The sequence below is a fragment of the Tachyglossus aculeatus genome, chromosome X3 (genome assembly GCF_015852505.1).
Source record: "Tachyglossus aculeatus isolate mTacAcu1 chromosome X3, mTacAcu1.pri, whole genome shotgun sequence".
NCBI classification, from domain to species: domain Eukaryota; kingdom Metazoa; phylum Chordata; class Mammalia; order Monotremata; family Tachyglossidae; genus Tachyglossus; species Tachyglossus aculeatus.
The window spans coordinates 33,970,115-33,997,036 of NC_052099.1; the positions used below are offsets into that span (position 1 = coordinate 33,970,115).

The 26,922-nt window shown below is 48.7% G+C and overlaps 1 protein-coding gene across 1 annotated transcript in view; it reads left to right on the plus strand.

Moving 5' to 3' along the window:
* INVS (inversin) overlaps positions 1-26,922 on the plus strand; it is an 88,612-nt gene that overhangs the window by 56,549 nt on the left and 5,141 nt on the right. Inside the window, exons 7-13 of the mRNA XM_038770358.1 lie at positions 779-950; positions 6,350-6,505; positions 8,884-9,113; positions 11,389-11,495; positions 16,541-16,753; positions 21,108-21,370; positions 23,877-24,564. Coding sequence (XP_038626286.1) covers positions 779-950; positions 6,350-6,505; positions 8,884-9,113; positions 11,389-11,495; positions 16,541-16,753; positions 21,108-21,370; positions 23,877-24,564 — 1,829 coding nt within the window. The remainder of the gene's footprint in view (positions 1-778; positions 951-6,349; positions 6,506-8,883; positions 9,114-11,388; positions 11,496-16,540; positions 16,754-21,107; positions 21,371-23,876; positions 24,565-26,922) is intronic.

Here is a 26,922-nt window from a genome sequence, read left to right on the forward strand (position 1 = left end):
AAGCCTGGGCTCTTGCCATTAGGTCACGCTGCTTCTCCTAGTGCGGTGCTTGCCACACAGTAAGTGATTAATAAATCCCACAGTTATTATTATTGTCAGTATTAGAGAAACTCATAAATAAAGGAGCATCTTGGGGCACCTGAGAAGCAGTGTGGTCAAGTGGGAAAAGGCCTTGGAGCCAGGAGACCCGGCTTCTAATCCTGGCTGTGCCATGTGTGGTCATGGGTTCAAATCCCGGCTTCGCCAACGGTCGGCTGTGTGACTTTGGGCAAGTCACTTCACTTCTCTGGGCCTCAGTTACCTCATCTGTAAAATGGGGATTAAGGCTGTGAGCCCCCCGTGGGACAACCTGATCACCTTGGAACCTCTCCAGCGCTTAGAACAGTGCTTTGCACGTAGTAAGCACTTAAGAAATGCTATCGTTATTATTATTTGTTAAGCGTTTTCATTCATTCCTTCAATCGTATTTATCGAGCGCTTACTGTGTGCAAAGCGCTATGTGCTAGGCACCTTGGGCAAGTCACCTAATTTCACTTTGCCTCAGTTACCTCACCTGCAAAATGGGGATTAAATCTTCCTCCCTCCTGCTTAGACTGTAAGCACCATGTTGGGGAGGGACTGTGTCCAACCTGAATAGCTTCTGTCTACCCCAGCACTTAGAAGAGGGCTTGGCACATATTGCTTAAGTACCGTTGTTGTTGTTGTTATTGTGATTATTATTATTATTATCTGAGACATTTTTAATATACATTTCTTACTCACTGAGTCTCCCCAACAGGAAACCGTGGAAGTGTTTTTGAGACATCCTTCTGTGAAAGATGATTCGGACCTCGAGGGACGACCCTCCTTCATGTGGGCAGCTGGGAAAGGCAGTGATGATGTCCTTAGGACCATGCTCAGTTTGAAACTGGACATTGACATCAACATGGCCGATAAATACGGAGGCACAGGTAAGAACCTCCGCCGCTTGTTCGGTTCAGCACTGGCAAAGAGCGGGGCACTCCATTAGATATTGAAATCTGCAAAAGTAACTTGAAGGGATCATTGTTGATCTGATAAGATTAAGAAAACAGTTTCCCATAGTCAACAGAAGTGCCCACACCTCATCTGGGTGAAACACACACTGCATTTTTTTCCCTCTCTTGTTTCCTTCTCTTTTTTTCCCCTCTCTTGTTTCCTTTCCTCTCTTCCTGCCATTTTTGTCCCCTCCTCTTCTATCCCTAATGCCTTTCACCCATTCTGTGGGTTTCTCTTTTCTCTTACTCCAGTTGCCTTGTCTGTGAATCTCTGTCACTGTCTTTCCCTGCCACTCTCCTCTGTTTTCTTTTGGTCTCCTCCTGATCTGAAGCAGTGAGGCCTTCCCAGACTGAGCCCCCCCGCCTTACCTCCCTCCCCTCCCCACAGCACCTGTATATATGTTTGTACGTATTTATTACTCTATTTTATTTGTACATATTCTATTTATTAATATGTTTTGTTGTCTGTCTCCCCCTTCTTGACTGTGAGCCCGCTTTTGGGTAGGGACCGTCTCTATATGTTGCCAGCTTGTACTCCCCAAGCGCTTAGTACAGTGCTCTGCACACAGTAAGCGCTCAATAAATATTTTATTTTATTTTATTTTGTTAGTATGTTTGGTTTTGTTCTCTGTCTCCCCCTTTTAGACTGTGAGCCCACTGTTGGGCAGGGACTGTCTCTATATGTTGCCAATTTGTACTTCCCAAGCGCTTAATACAATGCTCTGCACACAGTAAGCGCTCAATAAATACGATTGATGATGATGATGATGATGATAAATACGATTGAATGAATGAAGTGGAAAGAGCTCAGGCCTGGGAGTGAGAGTACCTGGGTTCTAATCCCAGCTCCACCACTTATCGTTCTGTGTAACCTTTGCCTCAGTTTCCTCATCTATAAAATGGGGATTTAATCCTACTCCCTCCTCTTTAAACTGTGAGCCCCATGAGGGACAGGGACTGTGTCCAACCTGATTATTTTGCATCTACTCCATTCATTCTTTTAGACTGTGAGCCCACTGTTGCGTAGGGACTGTCTCTATATGTTGCCAACTTGTACTTCCCAAGCACTTAGTACAGTGCTGTGCACACAGTAAGCGCTCAATAAATACGAGTGATTGATTGATTCATTCATTCATTCATTCAATTGTATTTATTAAGCGCTTGCTGTGTGCAGAACACTGTGCTAAGCACTTGGAAAGTACAATTCGGCAACAGAGACAATCCCTCCCCACCAGTAGTACTTAGTGCAGTGCTTGGCAGTCAGCCAGTCGCGCGTATTTATTGAGTGCCTTACTGTATGCAGAGCATTGTACTAAGCACTTGGGAGAGTACAGATTAACAATAAACAGACACATTCCCTGTCCACAACGAGCTCACAGTCTAGAGAGGGAGACAGATATGAATATAAATAAATAAATTACGGATTTGTACGTACGTGCTGTAGGGCTGGGAGCGGGGATGAATAAAAGGGTGACACAGAAGGGAGTGGGAGAAGAGGAAAGGAGGCCTCTTGGAGGAGATTTGCCTTCAGTAAGGTTTTGAAGGTGGAGTGAGTCATTGTCTGCTGGAGATGGAGGAGAAAGGGCATTTCAGGCCAGAGGCAGGGTGTGGGCGAGAGGTTGGCACATAGTAAGTGCTTAAGTACCATAATAGTAACCATAATAATAATAATAATCTTTCTCGTCATTACCCCCCTCATTCTTCTCTTCACCTTTTGAGGGTGTGTTGAGGGTGGGTATGGATGCTATGGGTACCCCCTGGGCAGGACTCCAGTAAGCGTTCCATAAATACCACTGATTGGAGGGATCAGGAGAAGAGAGCACATAGCTAAGAAAGGGGCAGCTAACGGAGAGTTTTTAATGCAGTGGTTAGGAGTTTTTGTTTGGTACAGAGACGTCGGTAGCCACTATAGTTTTTGGAGGAAGGTGGTGTTGTGTTCCAAAAGACATTTTATAAAGATGATCCAGGCAGCTGTATGGAGAAGATAAACTGATGAATGGGGAGATTAGAGGCAGGAAGACCAGTGCCAAGGCTGATACAGGGTGTCTAGGTATGAGGTAATGAAAACCTGTACAGGGTGATGGTCGTAGGAATGGAAAGAAAGGGGTGAGTTGGAAATTAATGTGTAGGAAGAATCAGCGTGATTAAGACACAGATTGAGTAAGGGAGGTGAAAGACAGAGGAGTGTCAGAGGTGAAACCGAGCTTCCAGAAGAAGGAGGCTGGTGGTGTGGTCGAAAGGGTTGGGATAGACTTAGGAGGAGGAAGTTCAAGATGTATCCTGTTTTGCCATCTTGAGTTTCAGGTCCAAATAGTTCCCCACGTGGAGATGTCCAAGAGGTGGGAAGGAATGTGTTTGAGAGGTCAGGAATGTCCAGTTGCCATACCGTGGAGTAGGTAAAATCGCGTCTGGAGTGGGTTAATTTCGCCTTCCATCAGAAATCCCGGGAACCAGACCTCTAAGGGTAGGACTGGTGCCTGGAAGGATGTCAAGTTGCTTTTTCACTGCTGGAAAATGACCCCGAAGACGAGGAATTCCCACGTCCCGAGCCCTGCCCTGCAGCGGCGGCGGCGGCTGGCCACCGTCCAGCCCTGCCACCCTTTCTGGGATTCAGTCCCGAGGGATCCGACCGTCTGGGAGACAAAAGGGGCCCTTGTGGCCGGCAGCTTAAATCATCCCCTTCAGTCACCGGGTCTCCATCGTCAGTGACTTGATTTACAGGACAATATTGAGCGCGGAGTGAGAACAGGGAGGCTGCGTCAGAGTGACGGCGGAGGGGGGAGGATGAGGGCCTCCTGACCCAGAAGCTCCGTTCTTCGTCGCGCCTCCCGCCTGCCATCTGATCCACTCGTCCCAGTGCCCTCGCTTTCCCAGCGAGGGAGGGGAGAGAGACGAGTTTACCATCGAGTCCGCGCACAAAAGGAAGATCAGTCCAACTTTGTCATGGTGGCAGACCCCCGTCTGGGGTGGGGACCCTCCCCCATGACTCCCTCCCTCCGCCCCCCGCCGGCACTGGCCGTGAGCCCGGTTTTCCTCCTTTGACAAGAGCTCTTGCACCGCCCGACGGAAGCTTGTTCCCTTGGCAGCGCCAGCCGAGGAGCCTGAGGGTTTTTGAAAATAAAATAAGCGTGAACTTCAGGATGGTATGCTGCAGGATAATAATAATGATGATGATGGCATTTATTAAGCGCTTACTATGTGCAAAGCACTGTTCTAAGCACTGGGGGGATACACGGTAATCAGGTTGTCCCACATGGGGCTCACAGTCTTCATCCCCGTTTTCCAGATGAGGCAGCTGAGGCCCAGAGAAGTGAAGTGACTTGCCCAAAGTCACACAGCTGACAAGTGTCGGAGCTAGGATTTGAACCCATGACCTCTGACTCCAAAGTCCATGTTCTTTCCACTGAGCCACGCTGCTTCTTTAAAAGAAGTCTGTAGTCGGCAGGATAGTTTTGCACCCTGTATTCGTTCAATATTATTATTGTATTCCATTACCTGCACGGTACCAAAGCACCCCAGAGGCTCCGTCGGGCGCTGAGGAAGACCCAGTCTGGATTGTAGGGCCTTTAGTCATCATCAATCAATCAATCAATCGTATTTATTGAGCGCTTACTGTGTGCAGAGCACTGTACTAAGCGCTTGGGAAATACAAGTTGGCAACATATAGAGACAGTCCCTACCCAGCAGTGGGCTCACAGTCTAAAAGGGGGAGACAGAGAACAAAACCAAGCATACTAACAAAATAAAATAAATAGAATAGATATGTACAAGTAAGATAAATAAATAGAGTAATAAATATGTACAAACATATATACATATATACAGGTGCTGTGGGGAAGGGAAGGAGGTAAGTTGGGGGGATGGAGAGGGGGACGAGGGGGAGAGGAAGGAAGGGGCTCAGTCTGGGGTACCGAAGCACCCCAGAGGCTCCGTAGGGCGCTGAGGAAGACCCAGTCTGGATTGTAAGGCCTTTAGTCATCATCGTCATCCATGGTATTTATTGAGCGTTACTGTGTGCAGAGCACTGTATAAAGTGCTTGGGAGAGTTCAGTACAACAGAGTTGGTGGATACGTTCCCTGCCCACGACGAGCATAGTCTAGAAGTGGAGACCGAAGCGAATACAGTCTTCTAGACTGTGAGTCCGCTATTGGGTAGAGACCGTCTCTATATGTTGCCAACTTGTACTTCCCAAGCGCTTAGTACAGTGCTCTGCACACCGTAAGCGCTCAATAAATACGATTGAATGAATGAATGAATACAAATAACTAAATTATAATATATTTGTACTGACCTAAGATAGCTGGGTCAGTGCCAAAATGTGAAGCTCCTTGTGGGCAAAGATTGTGTTATTTTGTTATTCTGTGTTTCCCAAGCATAATAAGAAGAAGAATAATTATGGTATTTAAGTGTTTATGATATGCCGTTCTAAACACTGAGGTAGATACAGTTCTACCTCTATCTCTATACAGATAGAGATACAGATAAAGAAGCAGCGTGGCTCCGTGGAAAGAGCCCGGGCTTTGGAGTCAGAGGTCATGGGTTCGAATCCCAACTCCCCCACATGCCTGCTGTGTGACCTTGGGCAAGTCACTTAACTTCTCAGAGCCTCAGTTACCTCATCTGTAAACTGGGGCTGAACACTGTGAGCCCCACGTGGGACAAACTGATCACCTTGTATCCCCCCCCAGCGCTTAGAACAGTGCTTTGCACATAGTAAGCGCTTAACAAATGCCATCATTATTATACAAGGTAATCAGGTTGTCCCACGTGGGGCTCACGGTCTTAATCCCCATTTAACAGGTGAGGTCACTGAGGCACAGGGAAGTGAAGTGGCTTGCCCGGGGTCACACAGGAGAAAAGTGGCGGAGGCAGGATTAGAACCCAGGTCCCCTGCTCCCAAGCCCACTAAGCCACGATGCTTTTTTTTTTGTAAGCATTAGGTCCAGGGCATGAACTGGGCACTCAAGGTTATTACTGCAAACTACCGCATCAGAATGGACTTTATTCGGAGCGCCGACCCATTCCACGAGAAGAGGATGACTTTCAGTTTGGGGCATCGATGAGGAGGATTCTACCTTGGGCAAGCCTCTGGCAGGGAGGTTTTCCGAGGAGATGGAAAAGGGGAGAGGGGAAGCGTGGGAGAATGGAGGGAGAAAGGAACAATTAGAGCAAAGCCAGGAGGAGCAGAAGGGGGGACACAGCTCAGTTTCCATGGAACACAGAAACTCGAGGGGGGCCGCGAAAACGGAGCCGAGCGACGGGGCCAGACAGGAGAGTGAGACTGCCCTGGCCTTTTGGATTTACCGCAGGCTTTTGGTTTCTCTTCTTTCAGCTCTACATGCCGCTGCCCTGTCGGGCCACGTCAGCACCGTGAAATTATTGTTGGATCATAACGCCCAGGTGGACGCCACCGATGTCATGAAACACACCCCCCTCTTCCGAGCATGTGAAATGGGGCACAAAGACGTGATTCAGACGCTCATTAAAGGTCAGGTGGCCGGCTCTTGGAGCCGATAAGAAAACGGGAAAGCTCCCAGGTGCCCGGTTTGAAACCAAGCCAGACCTGAAATCCCGGCCCAGCTGGGTAAAGGTAGCTCAGGGTGTGTGTTAGTTTCAGCCTTCCTTTGATTCTGCTTTTGGTACCTCGTCGTCTAGGAGATTTCAGTTCCTGAACTGGCCCGCTGCGGTGTGGCGACTGGGGTTAGCCTCTCCGGGGGACCGGGTTTGACTGTTGGGCTGGTTTTACGGACACCTGGATCGCGGGCCCGCAGAGGAGCTGAAGTGAGAGAGAAGGGTTGTGGGGGTGATAACCATCGCTGACAGATGTAGGCCCCAGATTCATTCTCTCTCTCTCTCTCTCTCTCTCTTTCACAGACACAGACACACACAGACACACACACACACACACCCCCCTCAGCATTGTCGAATCCTTGAGCAGACGGCCATGCCGGCTAGGAGGAAGTGGGCGGTGGAAAAAAGGAGCTCCTGGGAGTCACAACCCCTACAATCAGTGGTATTTAGTGAGCACTTACTCTGTGCTCTGTACTGTACTAAGCGCTTGGGAGAGCATCATCATCCGTCGTATTTAGTGAGCGCTTACTGTGTGCAGAGCACTGGACTAAGCGCTTGGGAAGTCCAAGTTGGCAACATCTAGAGACGGTCCCTACCCAACAGCGGGCTCACAGTCTAAAAGGGGGAGACAGAGAACAAAACCAAACATACTAACAAAATAAAATAAATAGAATAGATATGTACAAGTAAAATAAATAGAGTAATAAATATGTACAAACATATATACATATATACAGGTGCTGTGGGGAAGGGAAGGAGGTAAGATGGGGGGTGGAGAGGGGGACGAGGGGTAGAGGAAGGAAGGGGCTCAGTCTGGGAAGGCCTCCTGGAGGAGGAGAGCAGTGAGGCCTAGTGGAAAGCGCAAGGGCCTGAGAGTCAGAGGGACCTGGGTTCTAATCCCAGCTCTGCCACTTGTCTGCTTTGTGACCTTAGGCAAGTCACTTCACTTCTCTGTGCCTCAGTTACCTCATCTGTAAAATGGAGGTTGAGACTGAGAGCCCTGTGTGGAACAAGGACTGTGTCCCAACCGACTGCCTTGTATCTACCCTCTTAGTACAGTGTCTGGCACATGGTAAGCACTTAAATACCACAATTATTATTAGCATTATTAGAATCAGAAGCCCTTTTCACTGACTCCTTCCCAGACTGATATGGCCATCTGCCCCGGCTGTGGCCACAGAGGGGCCCACCCCTCCCCAGCTCCTCCTCTCCGTTCCCAGATAAACGAGACTTCATCATCATCATCATCATCAATCGTATTTATTGAGCGCTTACTGTGTGCAGAGCACTGTACTAAGCGCTTGGGAAGTACAAATTGGCAACATATAGAGACAGTCCCTACCCAACAGTGGGCTCACAGTCTAAAAGACTTGGTCTCGTTGGCCACAGGGCTGGGGCGGCTGACATACTCTCCCCCTCCCCTTCCTCCTCTTCCTCCTCTTCCAGCTCTGAGGACAGGGGAGGCCACCCCACGTCCCGCTTCAAGAATGCTCCCATTTGGTTTTGTGTTTAAATCTTAGTTTGGACTTGAATCCCCCGTTTCCCGGAGATAAAACGTTGAGTGAGAGAAATCCTAGAGCATCAGCGTCTCTCTTACAGCCCAAGTTGATTCATCACCCAGGCAGGGCGGCTTATTTACAGCTTCCCCTTGAATAGTGGAGAACTCGGGAGGCGGGTGGGAATTCCGTCCTTGGGACATCCTGTTTTATTTGAGTCTCGTCTTGGAAGTGCTCCCTTACAGAGTAAGGACAGGCACAATTGGTGAGTCAAAGAAGTCAGATTGGGCTTGGTATTCATCATTTTGTCGATCAATCAGAGCGCTTACTGTGTGCAGGGTACTAAGCGCTTGGGAGAGTACAATGTAACAGGGACATTCCCTACCCCCAACGAGCTTACAGCCTACAGTCATTTGGGAACCCAGACACAGAGTTTGATCCTCCTCAGGGATGGAAATCCCCCCAAGTTTGCTCTCCAGACTGACTTTTATCTCCCCAGGTGTTCTAGTGTAACAGGTGTATGACTTCTCTGTGCCTCAGTTCCCTCATCTGTAAAATGGGGATGAAGACTGTGAGCCCGCCATGGGACAACCTGATCACCTTGTAACCTCCCGAGCGCTTAGAACAGTGCTTTGCACATAGTAAGCGCTTAATAAATGCCATTATTATTATTATTATTAGTTATGTGTATCAGATACGGAGATTCCCAAGCCCCAGTTCAGACGGCGTCGCAGGTTTTGGAAGGCACTCAAGCGATGTCCGTGACGATCCTGCATTAAATAATCGTTTGCTATTTCAGGTGGAGCAAGAGTAGATCTTGTGGACCAAGATGGCCATTCTCCTCTGCACTGGGCAGCCCTGGGAGGGAATGCTGATGTTTGCCAAATATTGATTGAAAATAAAATCAACCCCAACGTGCAGGATTACGCGGGAAGGACCCCCCTGCAGTGCGCTGCCTACGGAGGCTACATCCACTGCATGGCAGTGCTCATGGAAAACAACGCCGACCCCAACATCCAGGACAAGGAGGTAGGAACTCTGCTCTAGAAGTTTTCCGTTCACCGGGGGCCCCTTGAGCCGAGACTTTTCTGTTTCAGGTGGCAGTTCAACCTGAACTTAGCACTTGAGATGAAAACGCAACTTCCGGGTCACGGTACATTTGTCTTTCTGTTGCGTTCAGTTCTCCTCCGGGGCAAACTCTTTTCCTGTTAGTAGGTTTGGTGCTTAGAAAAATGGATTTCTTTCAGGTCGCTAAGGTCAAGTTTGGGGGTTTCCTGCCCAGAGTGCTAGGTTAGTGGTCTTCCCTCTAAAATCCAGTGTGGTGGGTCACTGGTAGCTAAAGGTGAGTTTGTCGCTACTGAAACCAAGCTGGTGAGGGCTTTGAGAGTGGCAGAGAGGGTGGCGGAGGCGTGGAACTGATGGGGAAGTGACTTTCTGTCCCTTTTTGAGCTCCCATCATCATCAATCGTATTTATTGAGTGCTTACTATGTGCAGAGCACTGTACTAAGCGCTTGGGAAGTACAAATCCCAGCATCCTACCGGTTTGGGGGGCGGAGGGGCAGAGCTTCAGGGAGAGGCTAACCCAAAAGTTCCGGGGGAAACCGAAGGAGGACGGGATAGCAGAGCTGCTCGGCCCCTTCTCGACTCCCCAGGATGAGGATCCCTAGGGGGAGAAGGTAAAGGGACCAGTTTTCAGGTCAACTAAGGTGGAATGGAGTCAGGACCAGGGGACACGGCCACAATTGCCATCTTAGGCCACTGCCGGCACCCGGGCCCGGCCTCCCGGCCGAGGAGGAACCATTTCGGCCATCATCTCTACCCAGCTAAAGGTGGCAGAGGATGAGGAACCAGGGCTATTACCAATCAATCAACCAATCGTATTTATTGAGCGCTTACTGTGTGCAGAGCACTGGACTAAGTGCTTGGGAAGTACAAGTTGGCAACAGGTAGAGACAGTCCCTACCCAACAGTGGGCTCACAGTCTAGAAGGGATAGACAGAGAACAAAACCAAACTTATTAACAAAATAAATGGAATAGATATGTACAAGTAAAATAAATAGAGTAATAAATATGTACAGACATATATACAGGTGCTGTGGGGAAGGGAAGGAGGTAAGACGGGGGGATGGAGAGGGGGACGAGGGGGAGAGGAAGGAGGGGGCTCAGTCTGGGAGCCAGACCGGTGTCACTGCCGTCCGGATGCAGCGATGGCCGATGAGAAGTAATAATAGTAGTTGTGGTATTTGTGAAACAGAGTGTGCCAAACGTCGTGCTAAGCAGTGGGGTAGATACAACATATCCAGTCCCACGTGGGACTCAAAGTCTAAGTAGGAGGGAGGACAGTGCTCTGCACACAGTAAGCGCTCAATAAATACGATTGAATGAATGAGGACAGGTATTGAGCCCCCAGTTTACAGATGACGAAACTGAGGCTGAACTGGTCTTTCTCAGGGCCCTGCTTGGGAGGTTGCCACCAGGGCAGAAACACATATACATGGCTGAATCAAAATCCCCATGCCCTGATCCAGGGTGGGTCAAAGTTGGCCCAAGTCACAACGGTGGCTACAGCTGCCAACAAAGAAGAGGAGGAGGAAAGGGCTTGAAGCATAATGCGCTCAGTAAATACGATTGAATGAATGGATAAGTGAACAAATGAAAGTAGCAGAGATGTCTGGTCTCATTAACAAGCTGGAACGCCGATACCGGGCTCTCAGGGACCTTCGACCCTCTCTGATATATAATGATGGCACTTATTAAGCGCTTAGTATGTGCAAAGCGCTGTTCTAAGCGCTAGGGAGGTTACAAGGTGATCAGGTTGTGCCACGGGGGGCTCACAGTTTTGATCCCCATTTTACAGATGAGGTAACTGAGGCCCAGAGAAGTTAAGTGACTTGCCCAAAGTCACACAGCTGGCAGTTGGCATAGCGGGATTTGAACCCCTGACCTCTGACTCCAAAGCCTGTGCTTTTTCCTCTGAGCCACGCTGCTTCTCCTATATCCCGCTGTGACCAGCGTGGAAATTGACTGGAAAAACCCAGTTTGGAACAGAAATGGGCCGATGGTCCCGGTGGGCAGCAGGTCGTCTGGGTGGGAAATGAATTAAAAGATGATATTCCAAGAACTTCTTCTGGACTTTCTTTTCTACAGGCCTGGTTTCTCATTTCTCACAATTTCTCATAATCTCTCCAAGTTGGATTTATAGGAATCGCTGCCAGTGTTGGAGTCTTAATGTGCACGGCAAAACCAGCTTGTCTTTTGATGGTCATCAGTCCGATTTACTGAACGTTGGCTCCTTTTCGCAGGGAAGAACAGCTCTACATTGGTCCTGTAACAATGGTTACCTTGACGCTATCAAGTTGCTGCTGGATTTTGCCGCTTTTCCTAATCAGATGGAAAATAATGAAGAGAGGTAAGTTTTGGGTAGCTCTTTGGGCTAAAAAATTGTAATTTGGGGATAATTATTGAGGCTTTTGAAAACTGATAGAAAGTGGGTCTAATTTTCAGTAATTTCAGGCACACATATTAGTTTGCATTTTTATAAGTCACATATAACAGCATCTGCATGGTAAGTGTTTCTTCTGTTAAATAAATGCTCAGCATCTTAGTACTTGATAGACTCTGTTGAGAGTATCAAACTCCTGTGTCAATACAAAACTTAACAATATCCTAGCCATGGTTTTGAGGTAAAAGCTCTGCATTTGGGTGAGATAAATGGCAGTATTCTAACACAAGAGCTAAGCAAAAACGTACTAATGTCCCTGGTTATTCCAAAAAACTCCAGAATGTATGAGGGGAGAAGGGAAATCCCTCAGAAAACAAGTTTATGACAATTTTTTAAAGTGTTCAAACTTTCCAAGTGCCTCATCCCAAAATGCAAGTTGATCCCATGGCCATTAGAGGTGAGACTAATAGTTCACCACCCAAATGCCCTAAGTTGATCTAAATCGACTGTGAACAGATTAGTTATTAATTAAGTGTACTTTCATCGACGTGAGTCCATTGTGGCTGGAAAAAAAAGTTGGTTTTTCCGTTATGTTTTTTCCACTTTGGGAGGATTGAACCCGAACTTAAAATTCTAAAAAATTTCCTTCTGTAAAATGTGGCCATTGGACAGCCAAGGAGGGCCACACTTCAGGAGTAAAGAGGAGAAGGAGTTGGGGTTTCTCTTCCAGAGTTATGGCAATACTCCCAGCCCAGACATTTCCCAAACACAGCCCAACTACCCTTCCCTTAAAGAGTCGCCTCATGTTCCAGTCGCTGATGCTGGTCACCTTGTAACCTCCCAAGCGCTTAGAACAGTGCTTTGCACATAGTAAGTGCTTAATAAATGCCATCATTATTATTATTATTATTATTCCACAGGCCTGCCTGCCCGCTCTGGGCTGCCCTCCTTCTGCAGGGAGCCCATCGTTCCCTCTGCCTGAAATTCCTGCCCCTTTTCCCTAAAGCAAAAGGAAAGCAGCATGGCATAGTGGTTAAAGTACAGGCGTAGGTTTCAGAGAAGGACCTGGGTTTTAATCCCGGTTCTGCCACTTTGCTGTGTGACCCTGGGGAAGTCATTTCTCTGGGCCTCGCTTCCCTCATCTGTAAAGTGGGGGATCAAGACTGTGAGCCCTATATGGCACGTGAGCTGTGTCCAACCTGATTAACTTGTCTCTGCCACAGAGCTTAGAACAGCACCTGACATATAGTGCTTAACAAATACCATTAAAAAAAAAAGGAAACAAGACAAAAACTTCACCCAGCCGGGGAGCAGGTGGGGTTGGGAGTAGGCCAGCATGTGAAATTCATTTCCGTCAGTAAGGTGGGTCAGTCGAAAATATCAGCAGGTTTAAGAGGGGTTTGGATAGATTCATTGACAACAGGTGGGAATGTTTGAAAATTCAGGGAGTTTATATATGGATAGTGGACTGGGATGTTTTATTAAAGGGAAAGCTACAAGATGTTCGAGGTCCTTCAGGACCTCCAGACTAAGTTCATTGCGGGCAGGGAACGTGTCTACCAACTCTGTTATACTGTACTCTCCCGAGTGCTCAGTATAGAGCTCTGTAAATAGTGAGGACTCAATACATATTGATTGATTGATGGCAACAGTCCCACGGTTCCTCCAGTCATCCTGGGCTAGATGGGCCGTGGGGCTGACCCGGGATAGCATTGCATTTCGATAACTGTGTCCCTTCCCTCCCTCAAAGCTCTACTAAAAATATGCCGGCTCCGTGAAGCCTTCCAAGACTAACCCCCTCCTGAATCCAGTCACACCAGTATCCCTCAGCACCTAGGTACAGCTGAACTAACTATATGCTTCTTTCGCTTGGTTTGATTCTGTCTATAATTGTCTAACCAGTCTGCCTATCTCATTTCTGCCAGTGTGTCTGTGTATTGCTTGGTTTGGTATTTGCCCAAGAGAGGGTCTTCTCGAAATATCTGCGGGACGGTTATCTCTGTCCCTTGGCCCCGGGCAGCATTTCATCAGCCCCGCTCTTTGGAGCAATGGCGCTCGGTTCTGCTCTTGGGTTTTCATTCCAAATGCCATCGCAGTTCGGGGATTCAGGTGTTCTTGTCAGACCAGCTGTGGACGACAGCGAGTTCGATTGGGCTTTCTGGGGCAGGTTTCCCCGCCTTTAGCTCCCCGGCATCTTTACTGCTTACCATCAAGCAGATCTCTCATTTTGCCTTCTCAGCCATTGACACGAGCCGTTTCACTTAACGTACGACCAGGCGTCACGTTCTGTCGACTCCTGCTGGCTTTCGGTCAATAAATGTTACCGACTGACAGCCTCCCTCTGCTACCGGTGCTTAAATTTGCTCCACTCTAATGCTCTGAAAGGGACGAGGTTTGGCGACTTTAATCTGGCATGGCATGACCAATTTCCGGCTTTTCTTTCATGGGCCATCAGCCCCTTTGGCCGTATTTTCATTAAGAGAATTAATTCATTTTCATTAGAGAAGCAGCGTGGCTCAGTGGAAAGAGCCCGGGCTTTGGAGTCAGAGGTCAGGGGTTCAAATCCCGGCTCCGCCAGTTGTCAGCTGGGTGACTTTGGGCAAGTGATTCACTTCTCTGTGCCTCAGTTCCCTCATCTGTAAAATGGAGATGAAAACTGTGAGCCCCACGTGGGACAACCTGATCACTTGCCAGTGCTTCGAACAGTGCTTTGCACATAGTAAGCGCTTAATAAATGCCATCATTATCATTATTATTATTGTATCCCCCAGCGCTTAGAACAGTGCTTTGCACATAGTAAGCGCTTAACAAATACCATCATTATTATTATTATTCTAATGATTAAGAGCTAGGGTATCCAGGAAGCCGGTCCTACTTTATTCTGTGAAGCCCTTTCTCGTAATATTTGCTCTCCCTGATCGTAGCAGTGAGTGGCTAGGGTAATTAATGAAACGTCCAATTTAAGTAAAAGCAGTCAGTTTTCAAATAGTTATTAAACTCCTACTCTGATTCTATCCCTGCTATTCAAGGTTGCCCTGAAAAGGCAGAATTCCAGGCCACCTAACGTTTCTAAAGTGGATGTAGTAATGATAATAATAATAATAATTGTGGTATTTGTTAAGCTCTTACTATGTGCCAGGCATCGTTCTAAGCGCTGGGGTGGATACAAGTAAATCGGGTTGGACACAGTCCCTGTCCCACATGGGGCTCACAGACTCAATCCCCATTTTACAGATGAGGAAACCGAGGCCCAGAGACGTGAAGTGACTTGGCCAACCACAAAGCAGACAAGTGGCAGAGCCGGGTTTAGAACCCATGGCCGTCTGATTCCCAAGGCCATGATCTATCCGCTACACTCCGCTGAGACGATATAAATGAAACAAATCCATCTTACATACTCATGCATCTTATACGTCACCTTCTTCCCTGCTGGATCCATTCCCTGCCAGGCCTCATTCCCTCCTTATTCCTCATTCCCTCACCGACAGGAGCATTTGGAAAGTACACACTTAATGGCAGAACACATTCACTTGGACCAGGAAAACCTCGGGGAAAGAGTTGGACAGTCTGGCCCCATTCCTTAGTCCTCAGACACATGTATTTATTACTCTATTTATTTATTTATTTATTTTACTTGTACATATCTATTCTATTTATCTTATTTTGTTAGTCTGTTTGGTTTTGTTCTCTGTCTCCCCCTTTTAGACTGTGAGCCCACTGTTGGGTAGGGACTTTCTCTATATGTTGCCAACTTGTACTTCCCAAGCGCTTAGTACAGTGCTCTGCACACAGTAAGCGCTCAATAAATACGATTGATGGTGATGATGATGATGTAAGAAACTCCAAGAAAGCAGGGACGTTCTTTTGGAAGGTGCAAAGTCATTCGACCGTATTTATTGCAGGCCTGCTGTTTGCGGAGTAATGTGCTAAAGGCTTTGGGTAAGGGAAAGACCGTGCCCTCAAGGAGCTTACAGTCTTCCTGGAGAGTGGGCGGGGATGGTGAACTGACACATTCAGTTCATTCACAAATATGGTGCCTGTTGATGGCAAAGTATGGAAGGATAAGTAGTAATTAAACAAGTGTAAATTTAATCTAAACCTTTAGTGGCCTAGTGGAAAGAGCCCGGCCCTGGGAGTCAGAAGATTTAGGGTCTAATCCCACCCTCATCTCTTATCTGCTGTGTGACCTAGGGCAAATCGCTTGACTTCTCTGTGCCTCGGTCGCTCATTCCTAAAATGGGGATTAAGACTGTGAGCCCCAGGTGGGACAAGGACTGTATCCAACCCGATTTGCTTGTATCCACCCTAGTGCTTAATACAGTGCAGGCACTGCATCATCATCATCATCATCAATTGTATTTATTGAGCGCTTACTATGTGCAGAGCACTGTACTAAGCGCTTGGGAAGTACAAATTGGCAACATATAGAGACGGTCCCTACCCAACATTGGGCTCACAGTCTAAAAGGGGGAGACAGAGAACAAAACCAAACATACTAACAGAATAAAATAAATAGAATAGATATGTACAAGTAAAATAAATAAATAAATAATTATAATAATTATAATAATACTGCACACAGTAAGCACTTAACAAATACCAGAATAATTAATATACGTAAATGCTAAGGGGTAAATATATGGACTGTAATTACAGGTATTGTGAAACATCTATTGGCTGAGAACTAGGGCATAATCATGGCCGAGTGCTGGTCCCCCTAGGTGTTGTGAGCCCTCTACACTGTGAGCCCGTTGTTGGGTAGGGACCATCTCTATAAATTGCCAGCTTGTACTTCCCAAGCGCTTAGTACGGCGCTCTGCACACAATAAGCGCTCAATAATGACGATTGAATGAATGAATGAATCGTGGGGACGAGGAATTCTGTCCCCTTTCTTGGGACAGGAGGATGTCAGATTCCCCGAGACGATCCCCGCCGAACTTTCAACCCTAATGTAGATTTTTTTGATTGGGTCTTGACCTTTTAATGACATGAAAATATTTTCTTGCCTTAGGTACACGCCCCTGGACTACGCTCTGCTTGGAGAGCACCATGAAGTTATCCAGTATATGCTGGAACATGGGGCCTTGTCCATTGCCGCCATACAAGACATTGCCGCTTTCAAGATTCAGGCCGTCTACAAAGGGTACAAGGTCAGGAAAGCTTTCCAAGACCAGAAAAACCTTCTGATGAAGCACGAACAGTTGAGGAGGGATGCTGCTAACAAGTAAGGATGACCCGGGGGATGTCCCTAGAAAAAAGAGGCTTTGAAATGTGCAAATTCTGAGACAGCTGAGTGTTTGGGATTAGAACTGTCTGATTTTCCTAATTAGGAACTAGATCAATCAATCAATCAATCAATCATATTTATTGAGCGCTTACTATGTGCACAGCACTGTACTAAGCGCTTGGGAAGTACAAATTGGCAACATATAGAGACAGTCCCTACCCAACAGTGGGCTCACAGTCTAAAAGGGGGAGACAGAGGAAAAAAAAAACCAAACATACTAACAAAATAAAATAAATAGAATAGATATGTACAAGTAAAATAAATAAATAGAGAAATAAATATGTACAAACATATATACAGGTGCTGTGGGGAAGGGAAGGAGGTAAGATGGGGGGACGGAGAGGGGGACGAGGGGGAGAGCGTCAACTAGATGAGCGTCCATTGCTTTTTAGACATTCATTGCCTGAGATTTTCACCAATGTAAATGCCAAGTGTGTCCCCATCTTTGCGGGTTATAGCCCTAGGGAAAGATTAGTGTGAACACTCCCTCCGTGACCACTGTCTGTATTTTGTAGTGCCGTAACGAAGCTTTGGGAGACCACTTTTAGCCCTCCCCGCGGCGTGGACCTCTGCTCTCTCCTCGTCAAGTCCATGAACTACAGTACTCTGTTTAATGGGGTTCTCGGGGAGGGGTCGGCCAGCCCACGTCCTCGAGGGCAGGTTCCTTGAGTGGGCTGGTTGCTTCTCCTGCAGGAAGGAAAATGACCGTTCTGCGACAAGTGAGGTCTAATTTATCAACTCGAACGCCAGGGTGATGGCAGTGGGATCTATACCGAGCGGGAGACGGACACCCACACGCTGACTGTATGTGCAGTGCCAATATTACTATTTGAAACAGCCCCTTTCATCAGAGCCGCAGGGACCGAAGAAATGGCTCCGCTAGCCGGGGGGGGGGGGGGGGGGGGGGGGGGGGGGGGGGGGGGGGGGGGGGGGGGGGGGGGGGGGGCGGTTTCCAGATCAATTAGCAGCTTTTCGGGGCACCGGGGTCCCCAAGCGCTTAGTACAGTGCTCTGCACATAGTAAGCGCTCAATAAATACGATTGATTGATTCAATCAGCTCCTTCTGCAGAGCATAGGTAGCACTGACAGATCAAGTTAAGGCTCCGCTTCGGCAGATTACACTGAAATGGCCCCGCTGGCATCGATAGGGGTCCCGGAACCGCTGATGATATTGACACTTATTGACTCTTATCTACTTGTTTCGTTGTCCGTCTCCCCCTTCCAGACTGTGAGGCCGTTGTTCGGTAGGGACCGTCTCTATCTGTTGCCGACTTGTACTTCCCAAGCGCTTAGTACAGTGCTCTGCACACAGTAAGCGCTCAATAAATACGATTGATTGATTGATTGATGCCAAGCTGCATAACGAACCCGTCGGGGGCCCGGCCGCGACTTAGGGCGTTGGCAGGTGGCAAACCGTGGGACGGAAACACCAAAGAGGCTTGCAGAGCCGGACCCCCCCGGCTGCCTCTTGACAGAAAGCACAGTCACCGAGTCTCCAGCGGCTACCCCGCGAGGGTGTTTTGTGTTTGCCTTAAGACCAGTCCCTCAGGGTTGAAGAAGGTGATGATTTTAGCCTTGCTCCACTCTTGCATTTCATTCATTCGTTCAATCAATCGTATTTATTGAGCGCTTACTGCGTGCGGAGCACTGGACTAAGCGCTTGGGAAGTCCAGGTCGGCAACATCTAGAGACGGTCCCGACCCAGCAGCGGGCTCACAGTCTAGGAGGGGGAGACGGACAGCAAAGCAAAACATGCGGACAGGTGTCACATCATCAGAATAAATAGAAGTAAATCAATCAATCAATCAATCATATTTATTGAGCGCTTACTATGTGCAGAGCACTGTACTAAGCGCTTGGGAAGTACAAATTGGCAACATATAGAGACAGTCCCTACCCAACATTGGGCTCACAGTCTAAAAGTAAATGCTAGATGCACATCCTTAACAAAATAAATAGAATAGTAAATATGTACAAGTAAAAGAAATAGAGTTATAAATCTGTTCAAACATATATATAAGTGCCGTGGGGAGGGGAAGGAGGTAGGGCTGGGTGGATGGGGAGGACACGTCCACTACGCCTGGTTGTGGTTGCATTTTTCCCTCCTGCTTGTACCATCCCAGAGCCACCCACTTCTTAAGACAGTCACCCCACTTCTAATGTCTGAACACCAGGGTTCATTCATTCATTCAGTCGTATTTATTGAGCGCTTACTGTGCGCAGAGCACTGGACTAAGCGCTTGGGAAGTACAAGTTGGCAACATATAGAGATGGTCCCTACCCAACAGCGGGCTCACAGTCTAGAAGACTGAAATGAAAATTGTTGTCCAAATACAACCTCTAGGAAACATGCCATGAAATATCAATCAATCAATCAATCAATTGTATTTATTGAGCGCTTACTGTGTGCAGAGCACTGTACTAAGCGCTTGGGAAGTACAAGTTGGCAACACAGAAGTTCGAGTCAGTCAGAAATTATGGTTCAGAATATACTCTGCACCCATTTAAATTTTCTTATATGCAGGAGGCAGAGCGATACTTGCCCCCAAAAATAATCAGAAAGAAGACAAAATCAGAGATTGTGCACATATCTGGGATAGAACAGTCCGATAACTAGTTCTGGTATTACATGGAAAGGGGAGGAGCAATATTTTGAATTTAGACTGGCTTCTTTAGCGTGATGCACATGAATGTTCTTCCTGTTTTCACTAAAGATGAAAAAGGTGAATTATTGTTTTAAAATTACCCAGCAATTCCATTGCATCATCCTCATTGTCAGTATCATCTTCCGTTACGGATGGAGTAGGACTGTGGACCGAATCGAAGGCATCTTGAGACAGCATTGCAGCCAGAAGTTTCTTATTGTTGCTGTTGCTGATGTTTTAATCCTTTCCTCTTCCATTTTTAAGCTTCCTCCAGGGTTGTCTTTAGCAGCTGCCCTCCAGACATGCCTCATCCTCTGAGGGCTTCGTTGTTTCTTTAAAGCATTCTTTAGGTGTTGTGCTGTAGACACTTGTCTACGTGTTTTGTTGTCCGTCTCCCCCTTCCAGACTGTGAGGCCGTTGTTCGGTAGGGACCGTCTCTATCTGTTGCCGACTTGTACTTCCCAAGCGCTTAGTACAGTGCTCTGCACACAGTAAGCGCTCAATAAATACAATTGATGATGATGACGATGATTCCCAGGCGCTAGTACAGTACTCTGCACACAGTAAGCGCTCAATAAATACGATTGATTGATTGTTAAAAAAAAAAAAGGTCCCTAGGGTTTTTGTCAAGGATGTGTATATATCTATAATGGTGTTTATCTATTTTGAGGGTATTGACACTTGTCTACTTGTTTTGTTGTCCGTCTCCCCGTTCCAGACTGTGAGGCCGTTGTTCGGTAGGGACCGTCTCTATCTGTTGCCGAATGGTACTTCCCAAGCGCTTAGTACAGTGCTGTGCACACAGTAAGCGCTCAATAAATATGATTGATTGATTGTTAAAAAAAAAGGGGCCCTAGGGTTTTTGTCAAGGATGTGTATTTATCTATAATTCTGTTTATTTGGATGGTATTGACACTTATCTACTTGTTTTGTTGTCTGTCTCCCCCTTCCAGACTGTGAGGCCATTGTTCGGTAGGGACCGTCTCTATCTGTTGCCGACTTGTACTTCCCAAGCGCTTAGTACAGTGCTGTGCGCACAGTAAGCGCTCAATAAATACGATTGATTGATTGATTGTTAAAAAAAAAAAAGGGCCCTAGGGTTTTTGTCAAGGTTGTGTATATATCTATAATTCTGTTTATCTATTTTGATGGTACTGACACTTGTCTACTTGTCTTGTTGTCCGTCTCCCCCTTCCAGACTGTGAGGCCGTTGTTTGGTAGGGACCGTCTCTATCTGTTGCCGACTTGTACTTCCCAAGCGCTTAGTACAGTGCTGTGCACACAGTAAGCGCTCAATAAATACGATTGATTGTTAAAAAAAAAAAAGGGCCCTAGGGTTTTTGTCAAGGATGTGTATATATCTATAATTCTGTTTATTTGGATGGTATTGACACTTGTCTACTTGTCTTGTTGTCCGTCTCCCCCTTCCAGACTGTGAGGCCGTTGTTCGGTGGGGACCGTCTCTATCTGTTGCCGACTTGTACTTCCCAAGCGCTTAGTACAGTGCTGTGCGCACAGTAAGCGCTCAATAAATATGATTGAATAATAATAATATTGGCATTTATTAAGCGCTTACTATGTGCCAAGGTGAATCTGCTTTTGACCACACCCCGGCTGGCGAGCTCACGGTTTGGCCTTGGTTCTAGGAAACGTGAGGAGGAGAACAAGAGGAAGCAACGGAGACCGTGCAGCCCGCCCGCCTGCCCCGCCGCAGCCGACGCGGAGACGGAGGAGGCCGGAGCCCGAGAGGCTTCCCGGCGGCCCGGCGGACCGGAAAATGGCCCCGGCCCCCCAGCCCGCTCCACCGGCCTCTCTGCCGAATCCCCCCGCCTTCCCGCGGGCACGACCTCCGCACGCCAGCGGGGTCCCTCCCCGGAGCCCCGGGGAGCCGATCGTCGAAGGGAAGAGGGTAAGCTGCTGTTATAATAATGACATTTCTTAAGCGCTTACTATGTGCAAAGCGCTGGGGAGGTTACAAGGTGATCAGGTTGTCCCGCGCGCGGGGCTCACGGTCTTCATCCCCATTTGACAGATGAGGGAACTGAGGCCCAGTGAAGTGACTTGCCCGAAGTCACACGGCCGACAAGTGGCGGAGCCGGGATTTGAACCCGTGACCTCTGACTCCAAAGCCCGGGCTCTTGCCACTGAGCCACGCTGTTTACTTCACGCAACCCAAATTACAGCAGTGGAAGGAGGGAATAAATGATTCCCTTGGACTTTGATCAAATACGCCTTCTAGACTGTCTCTATATGTTGCCAACTTGTACTTCCCAAGCGCTTAGTACAGTGATCTGCACACAGTAAGCGCTCAATAAATACGATTGATCGATTGATAGGACACTAATCTTTCCTTTAAAAAAAAAAAACTGCCTTTTTCCTTTCCCAGGATTTGGCCTCTAAGCTTTAAATGCACACAGTTCTTCTTGAAATTGCTGCCTATATTTTCATTATTCATTCATTCAGTGCATTTATTGAGCACCTACTTTGCACACAGCGCTGTAGTAAGTGCTCGGGAGATTACAGTACAACAGTAAACAGGGGCATAGTGGATTGAGCCCGGGCATGGGAGTCAGGAGGTCATGGGTTCTAATCCCGGCTCTGCCACTTGTCTGCCGCGTGGTTTTGGGCAAGCCACTTCGCTCCTCTTTGCCTCAGTTCCTTCATCTGTAGAACGGGGATGAAGAATGTGAGCCCTGTGTGGGACATGGACTGTGTTTGTATCCGCCCCAGTGCTTAGTACATACAGCGCCTGGCACATTAATTAATTAATGACGGTATTTGTTAAGCACTTTCTATGTGCTTTTAGACAGTCTTTTAGACTGTGAGCCCACTGTTGGGCAGGGACTGTCTCTATATGTCGCCAATTTGTACTTCCCAGGCGCTTAGTCCAGTGCTCTGCACATAGTAAGCGCTCAATAACTACGATTGATGATGATGATGATGTGCTGTTCTAAGCACTGGGGTAGATACAGGGTCATCAGGTTGCCCCACGTGGGGCTCACAGTCTGAACCCCCATTGAACAGATGAGGTAACTGAGGCGCAGAGAAGTTAAGTGACTTGCCCGTGGCCACACAGCAGACAGGTGGTGGCTCCAGGATTAGAACCCACATCCTTTGACTCCCAAGCACATAGTAGGCGCTGAACAAATACCGTTATTATCATTCCTTGCCCACAGAGGTCTGAACCTCAAAAGCCCAGATATGGAGTTTCTCTTTCCCGTTGTTGTGCCTGCTCCTTCCCTTGGATCCGGTAGCTGCTTTTTCTCTTCCCCTCCTCTCTGTCTTCGCTCTCTCTCTCCCTTTGGACCTTGGCTGCTCCCCTACAGAGCACCCGACAACACAAGGGCTGCCGCAAAAGAAAGGTCGCTTACGTGAAGGTGCCGTCCATGCGACCTCTGCTTCCTTGCCAGCCTCTGCTGTGAGCTCAGACACCCCAGGGAATGGAGGGGCCCAGTGGGATTTAGTGGATTCATCGGACAACCCTGATGCAATCTGCTTCCACGTGCGAGCTGACGGTGGGTGGGGGGAAATCCAGAAATTCCTGGAGGCTCCATGGGTTCCTGGGGAGCCATTGAGGCAGGGCGAGCTAGATCCCACCTCCCCTGGCATCTCCGGGGCTCCCCAAACCAGCCAAGCACCCCGGTCAACGCCACCTCAGTGGGTCCTTCACCTTCCCGGCTCACATCATTGCCCCCTGGCTCTGCCCCCCCCCCCCCCCCCCCAAGACCCTGCCTTTCCTCCTTTAATAATAATAATGGCATTTATTAAGCGCTTACTACGTGCAAAGCACTGTTCTAAGCGCTGGGGAGGTTACAAGGTGAGCAGGTTTAAGAGCAATCTTTCAGAAAAGATAACCGATGGAAAACAGCTAAGACCAAGATGGGGTAATTAAACATTTTGGCAAAGCAGCCCCACCTTTTGCTGAGAAATCAGGCCGAAGCGAAAGGAACGCAGACCCCTGACCTAAAATGACATAAAGCCTGTTCTCGTGTCCAGGCTCTGGTCCTTCTGGGAGGTTTGGGGTGTGGGAGAGGAAACTTCTCAGGGTTACAACTGTGCTGGGCGTGGACAGATGGTGCGGGATTGCGGAATGGAGATCGGGAGTTCCCAAGAATGCCCAAACGGGGATTCCCAATTGGCCTGGAGCCTGAGTGGGAGAGAGGCAAGAGAGCTGGTGGGTTTTGTTGTGAGAACGCCTCAGTGGGCCCACTGGGGCAGGCCACGGGAACGCATCGCCAGTGACGCATTTCCAGCAGGAAACATTCCTTTCTGGTACTCGGGCTGGGAAAAAACCCCTATTGCCAAACCTAAGTCCGAGCTGTAGGCCACCTGGCCCTGATCAAATATTGGGATTAAGCGTGTAAAAATTCGTGGTATTTGTCAAGAAACAAATTTCCCCTTCTCTCTCGTTTAAGGAACATTCAGAAGACTATCCCAGAGCAAATATCCCTGCATCCACTTCGCTCCCAAGGAAGGGGCCGAGGAAGACGAGCCACGGCCCGTTGTCGCTGCTTCTGTGGGCGAGGGGGACGGGCTCAGAGGGCAGCAGACCCCTGGGGGAAGTGGCATCCTCGCCCAGGGCGACCCCCGGCGCGGCCCCGGCTGCCGGACAGCCAGGCGCGGGGAGACCACGGAAGACCAAAGAGCGGCGAACCCGCCGGAAGGAAGGACGAAACGCTTTCCCAATCCCGGCTGCCCAGCCGGAGGCTCCGTGCGGCCCGACATACCAGCCAAGGGGAAATCCAGCCGGCTCAAAGGCCGAAGCAGAGAGTTCGAGCGTGGGCGGTGTTCCCCGGCTGGATCCAGCAGGCCCGGAAGCGCGAAGCTGGGGGTCGTCAGCGTGAGGAGCGACGGCCCGCGGAACGCCGTCCGAAGGAACAAGCTGGCGGCGGGCGAGTGCCCGGGAAAGGTGTGCCCGGTGGAGCCCTCACCAGCAAGGGCGGCGAGCCCGAAACAGGGCACAGCGCCGCTGGGCCACGGGGCGAATATCGAGCTCATCCCGTTGGAAAGGCGCCTGCGGATCATCGAAAAGGAGAGGAGCAGGAAGGAGCTCTTCCAGAAAAAGAACCGCGCCGCCACGGTCATCCAGAGAGCGTGGAGGAGGTAAGGATTCGGAAGCCCGTCACGAGCTGGTTGGCACGGGCGGCGCTTTGGGACGGTTTCTCAATTTCATCTTCCTTTGCCCCCGTCGGTTGCTCCAACAGAACCACATTCTGGGGAAGCAGCGTGGCTCAGGGGAAAGAGCCCGGGCTTCGGAGTCGGAGGGCAGGGGTTCAAATCCCGGCTCCGCCAATTGTCAGCTGGGTGACTTTGGGCAAGTCACTTGACTTCTCTGGGCCTCAGTGACTTCATCTGGAAAATGGGGATTAGGAATGTGAGCCCCCCGCCCCGTGGGACAACCTGATCACCTTGTAACCTCCCCAGCGCTTAGAACAGTGCTATGCACATCGTAAGTGCTTAATAAATGTCATTATTATTATTATTCTGGGACCAGTGACTTCCTCTGTGCACAGAACAGTATCGGGAACCCACCGGCCGAGCCAAGGAGCCTGGAGCAGGGTGGGGGGGAGCGGGGGCCTGGATCCTTAGTACAGCATTTAGTACAGTGCTCTGCACATAGTAAGCGCTCAATAAATACGATTGATGATGATCCTGAACCTTCCGGATTTGGAGTCTTAGGAAGTCAGGCCCGTGGCCAGGAAGAGCCAAGTCCCCTAACGGTTTTTCCTTGGTTTCCTTCCCAGGGAAGGGGGATGCCAGATAAACCTCAAGGCCCGTGACAGCGCAGAAAACATTACGCAAAAGTTGGAGGCCGTGGGCTAGTTCTTCGCCTCTGGGATGGGAGGATCCCCAAGGCTGAGGCCACCGGCCAGAATCTTGTCAAAAGACTCAGGATAACACTATGGGAACGCAATCCTCCGAGCATTCGATGGGGCTCCTCGCCGCCATGATCTTAAGTCTGGAAGGGGTTTCTAGAGGTCACCTAACAGTATTTATCAAGTGCTAAGCCCTGGGAAGATTCAAGATCGTCAGGCCCAATCCCCATCCCACAAAGGGCTCCCAGTCTAAGAGATGGGGTGAGCAAGAATCTTATCCTATTTATTTTATTTTGTTGGTATGTTTGGTTTTGTTCTCTGTCTCCCCCTTTTAGACTGTGAGCCCACTATTGGGTAGGAACTGTCTCTATGTGTTGCCAATTTGTACTTCCCAAGCGCTTAGTACAGTGCTCTGCACATAGTAAGCGCTCAATAAATACGATTGATTGATTGATTGATTACTCCATTTTACAGATGAGGAAACTGAGAGCCAGTACAGTTAAGTGACTTACCAAGATCTGGAGCTCGGGAGTAATGAAGGGGCCCAAGGCGACGGCGGGGACGGGGCCAGGGAACCGGCTGGTGGCAGGTGGTCTGTCCCCGAGAAATAATAATAATTATGGTAATTGTTAAGCATTTACTATGTGCCAGGCACTGTTCTAAGCACTGGGGTGGAATAATTATGGTAATTGTTAAGCATTTACTATGTGCCAGGCACTGTTCTAAGCACTGGGGCGAATACTAGCAAATCGGGTTGGACAGTCCTTGTCCCTCTTGGGGCTCTAGATCTTAATCCCCATTTTATAGCTGAGAGAACTAAGGCACAGAGAATAATAATAATAATTTGTATTTGTTAAGCGCTTACTATGTGCAAAGCACTGTTCTAAGCGCTGGGGGGGACACAAGGTGATCAGGTTGTCCCACATGGGGCTCACAGTCTTCATCCCCATTTTCCAGGCTTCATCCCCATTTTCCAGATGAGGGAACTGAGGCCCAGAGAAGTTAAGTGACTCGCCCAAACTCACACAGCTGACAATTGGCAGAGCCGGGATTTGAACCCATGACCTCTGACTCCAAAGCCCGGGCTCTTTCCAGAGCCAAGTCAGAATGAATGAACAAATGAATGATGGCATTTATTCAGCGCTTACTACGTGCAAAGCACTGTTCTAAGCGCTGGGGAGGTTACAAGGAGATCAAGTCAGAGGCAGGTGAGTGAAGTAGCTGGCCCCAGGTCACACAGCAGACAGGTGGTAGAGGCAGGATTGGAACCCAGATCCTCCTGACTCCCAAGCCGCGCCCCGTCCGCTAGGCAATGCTGCTTCTGTAAGAGAGAAAGGTGACAGCCTCTTGCCCCGGGTCCTCTTCCAGTAAAAACTAAGCGCTGCCTCGGGCTGGGACTGGGAGGGTACAGGAAGCACAGGGTCTTAATGGGGGCCGGGCTGCAGAGGAGGGGAGCGGTATTAGGAGGGTCCCTGATATCAGATCATCATCATCCATCGTATTTATTGAGCGCTTACTGTTTGCAGAGCACTGGACTAAGCGCTCGGGAAGTCCAAGTTGGCAACATCTAGAGACAGTCCCTACCCAACAGTGGGCTCACAGTCTAACAGATGTTCCAAAGCGGGAACTTGGAAACGAACATCGG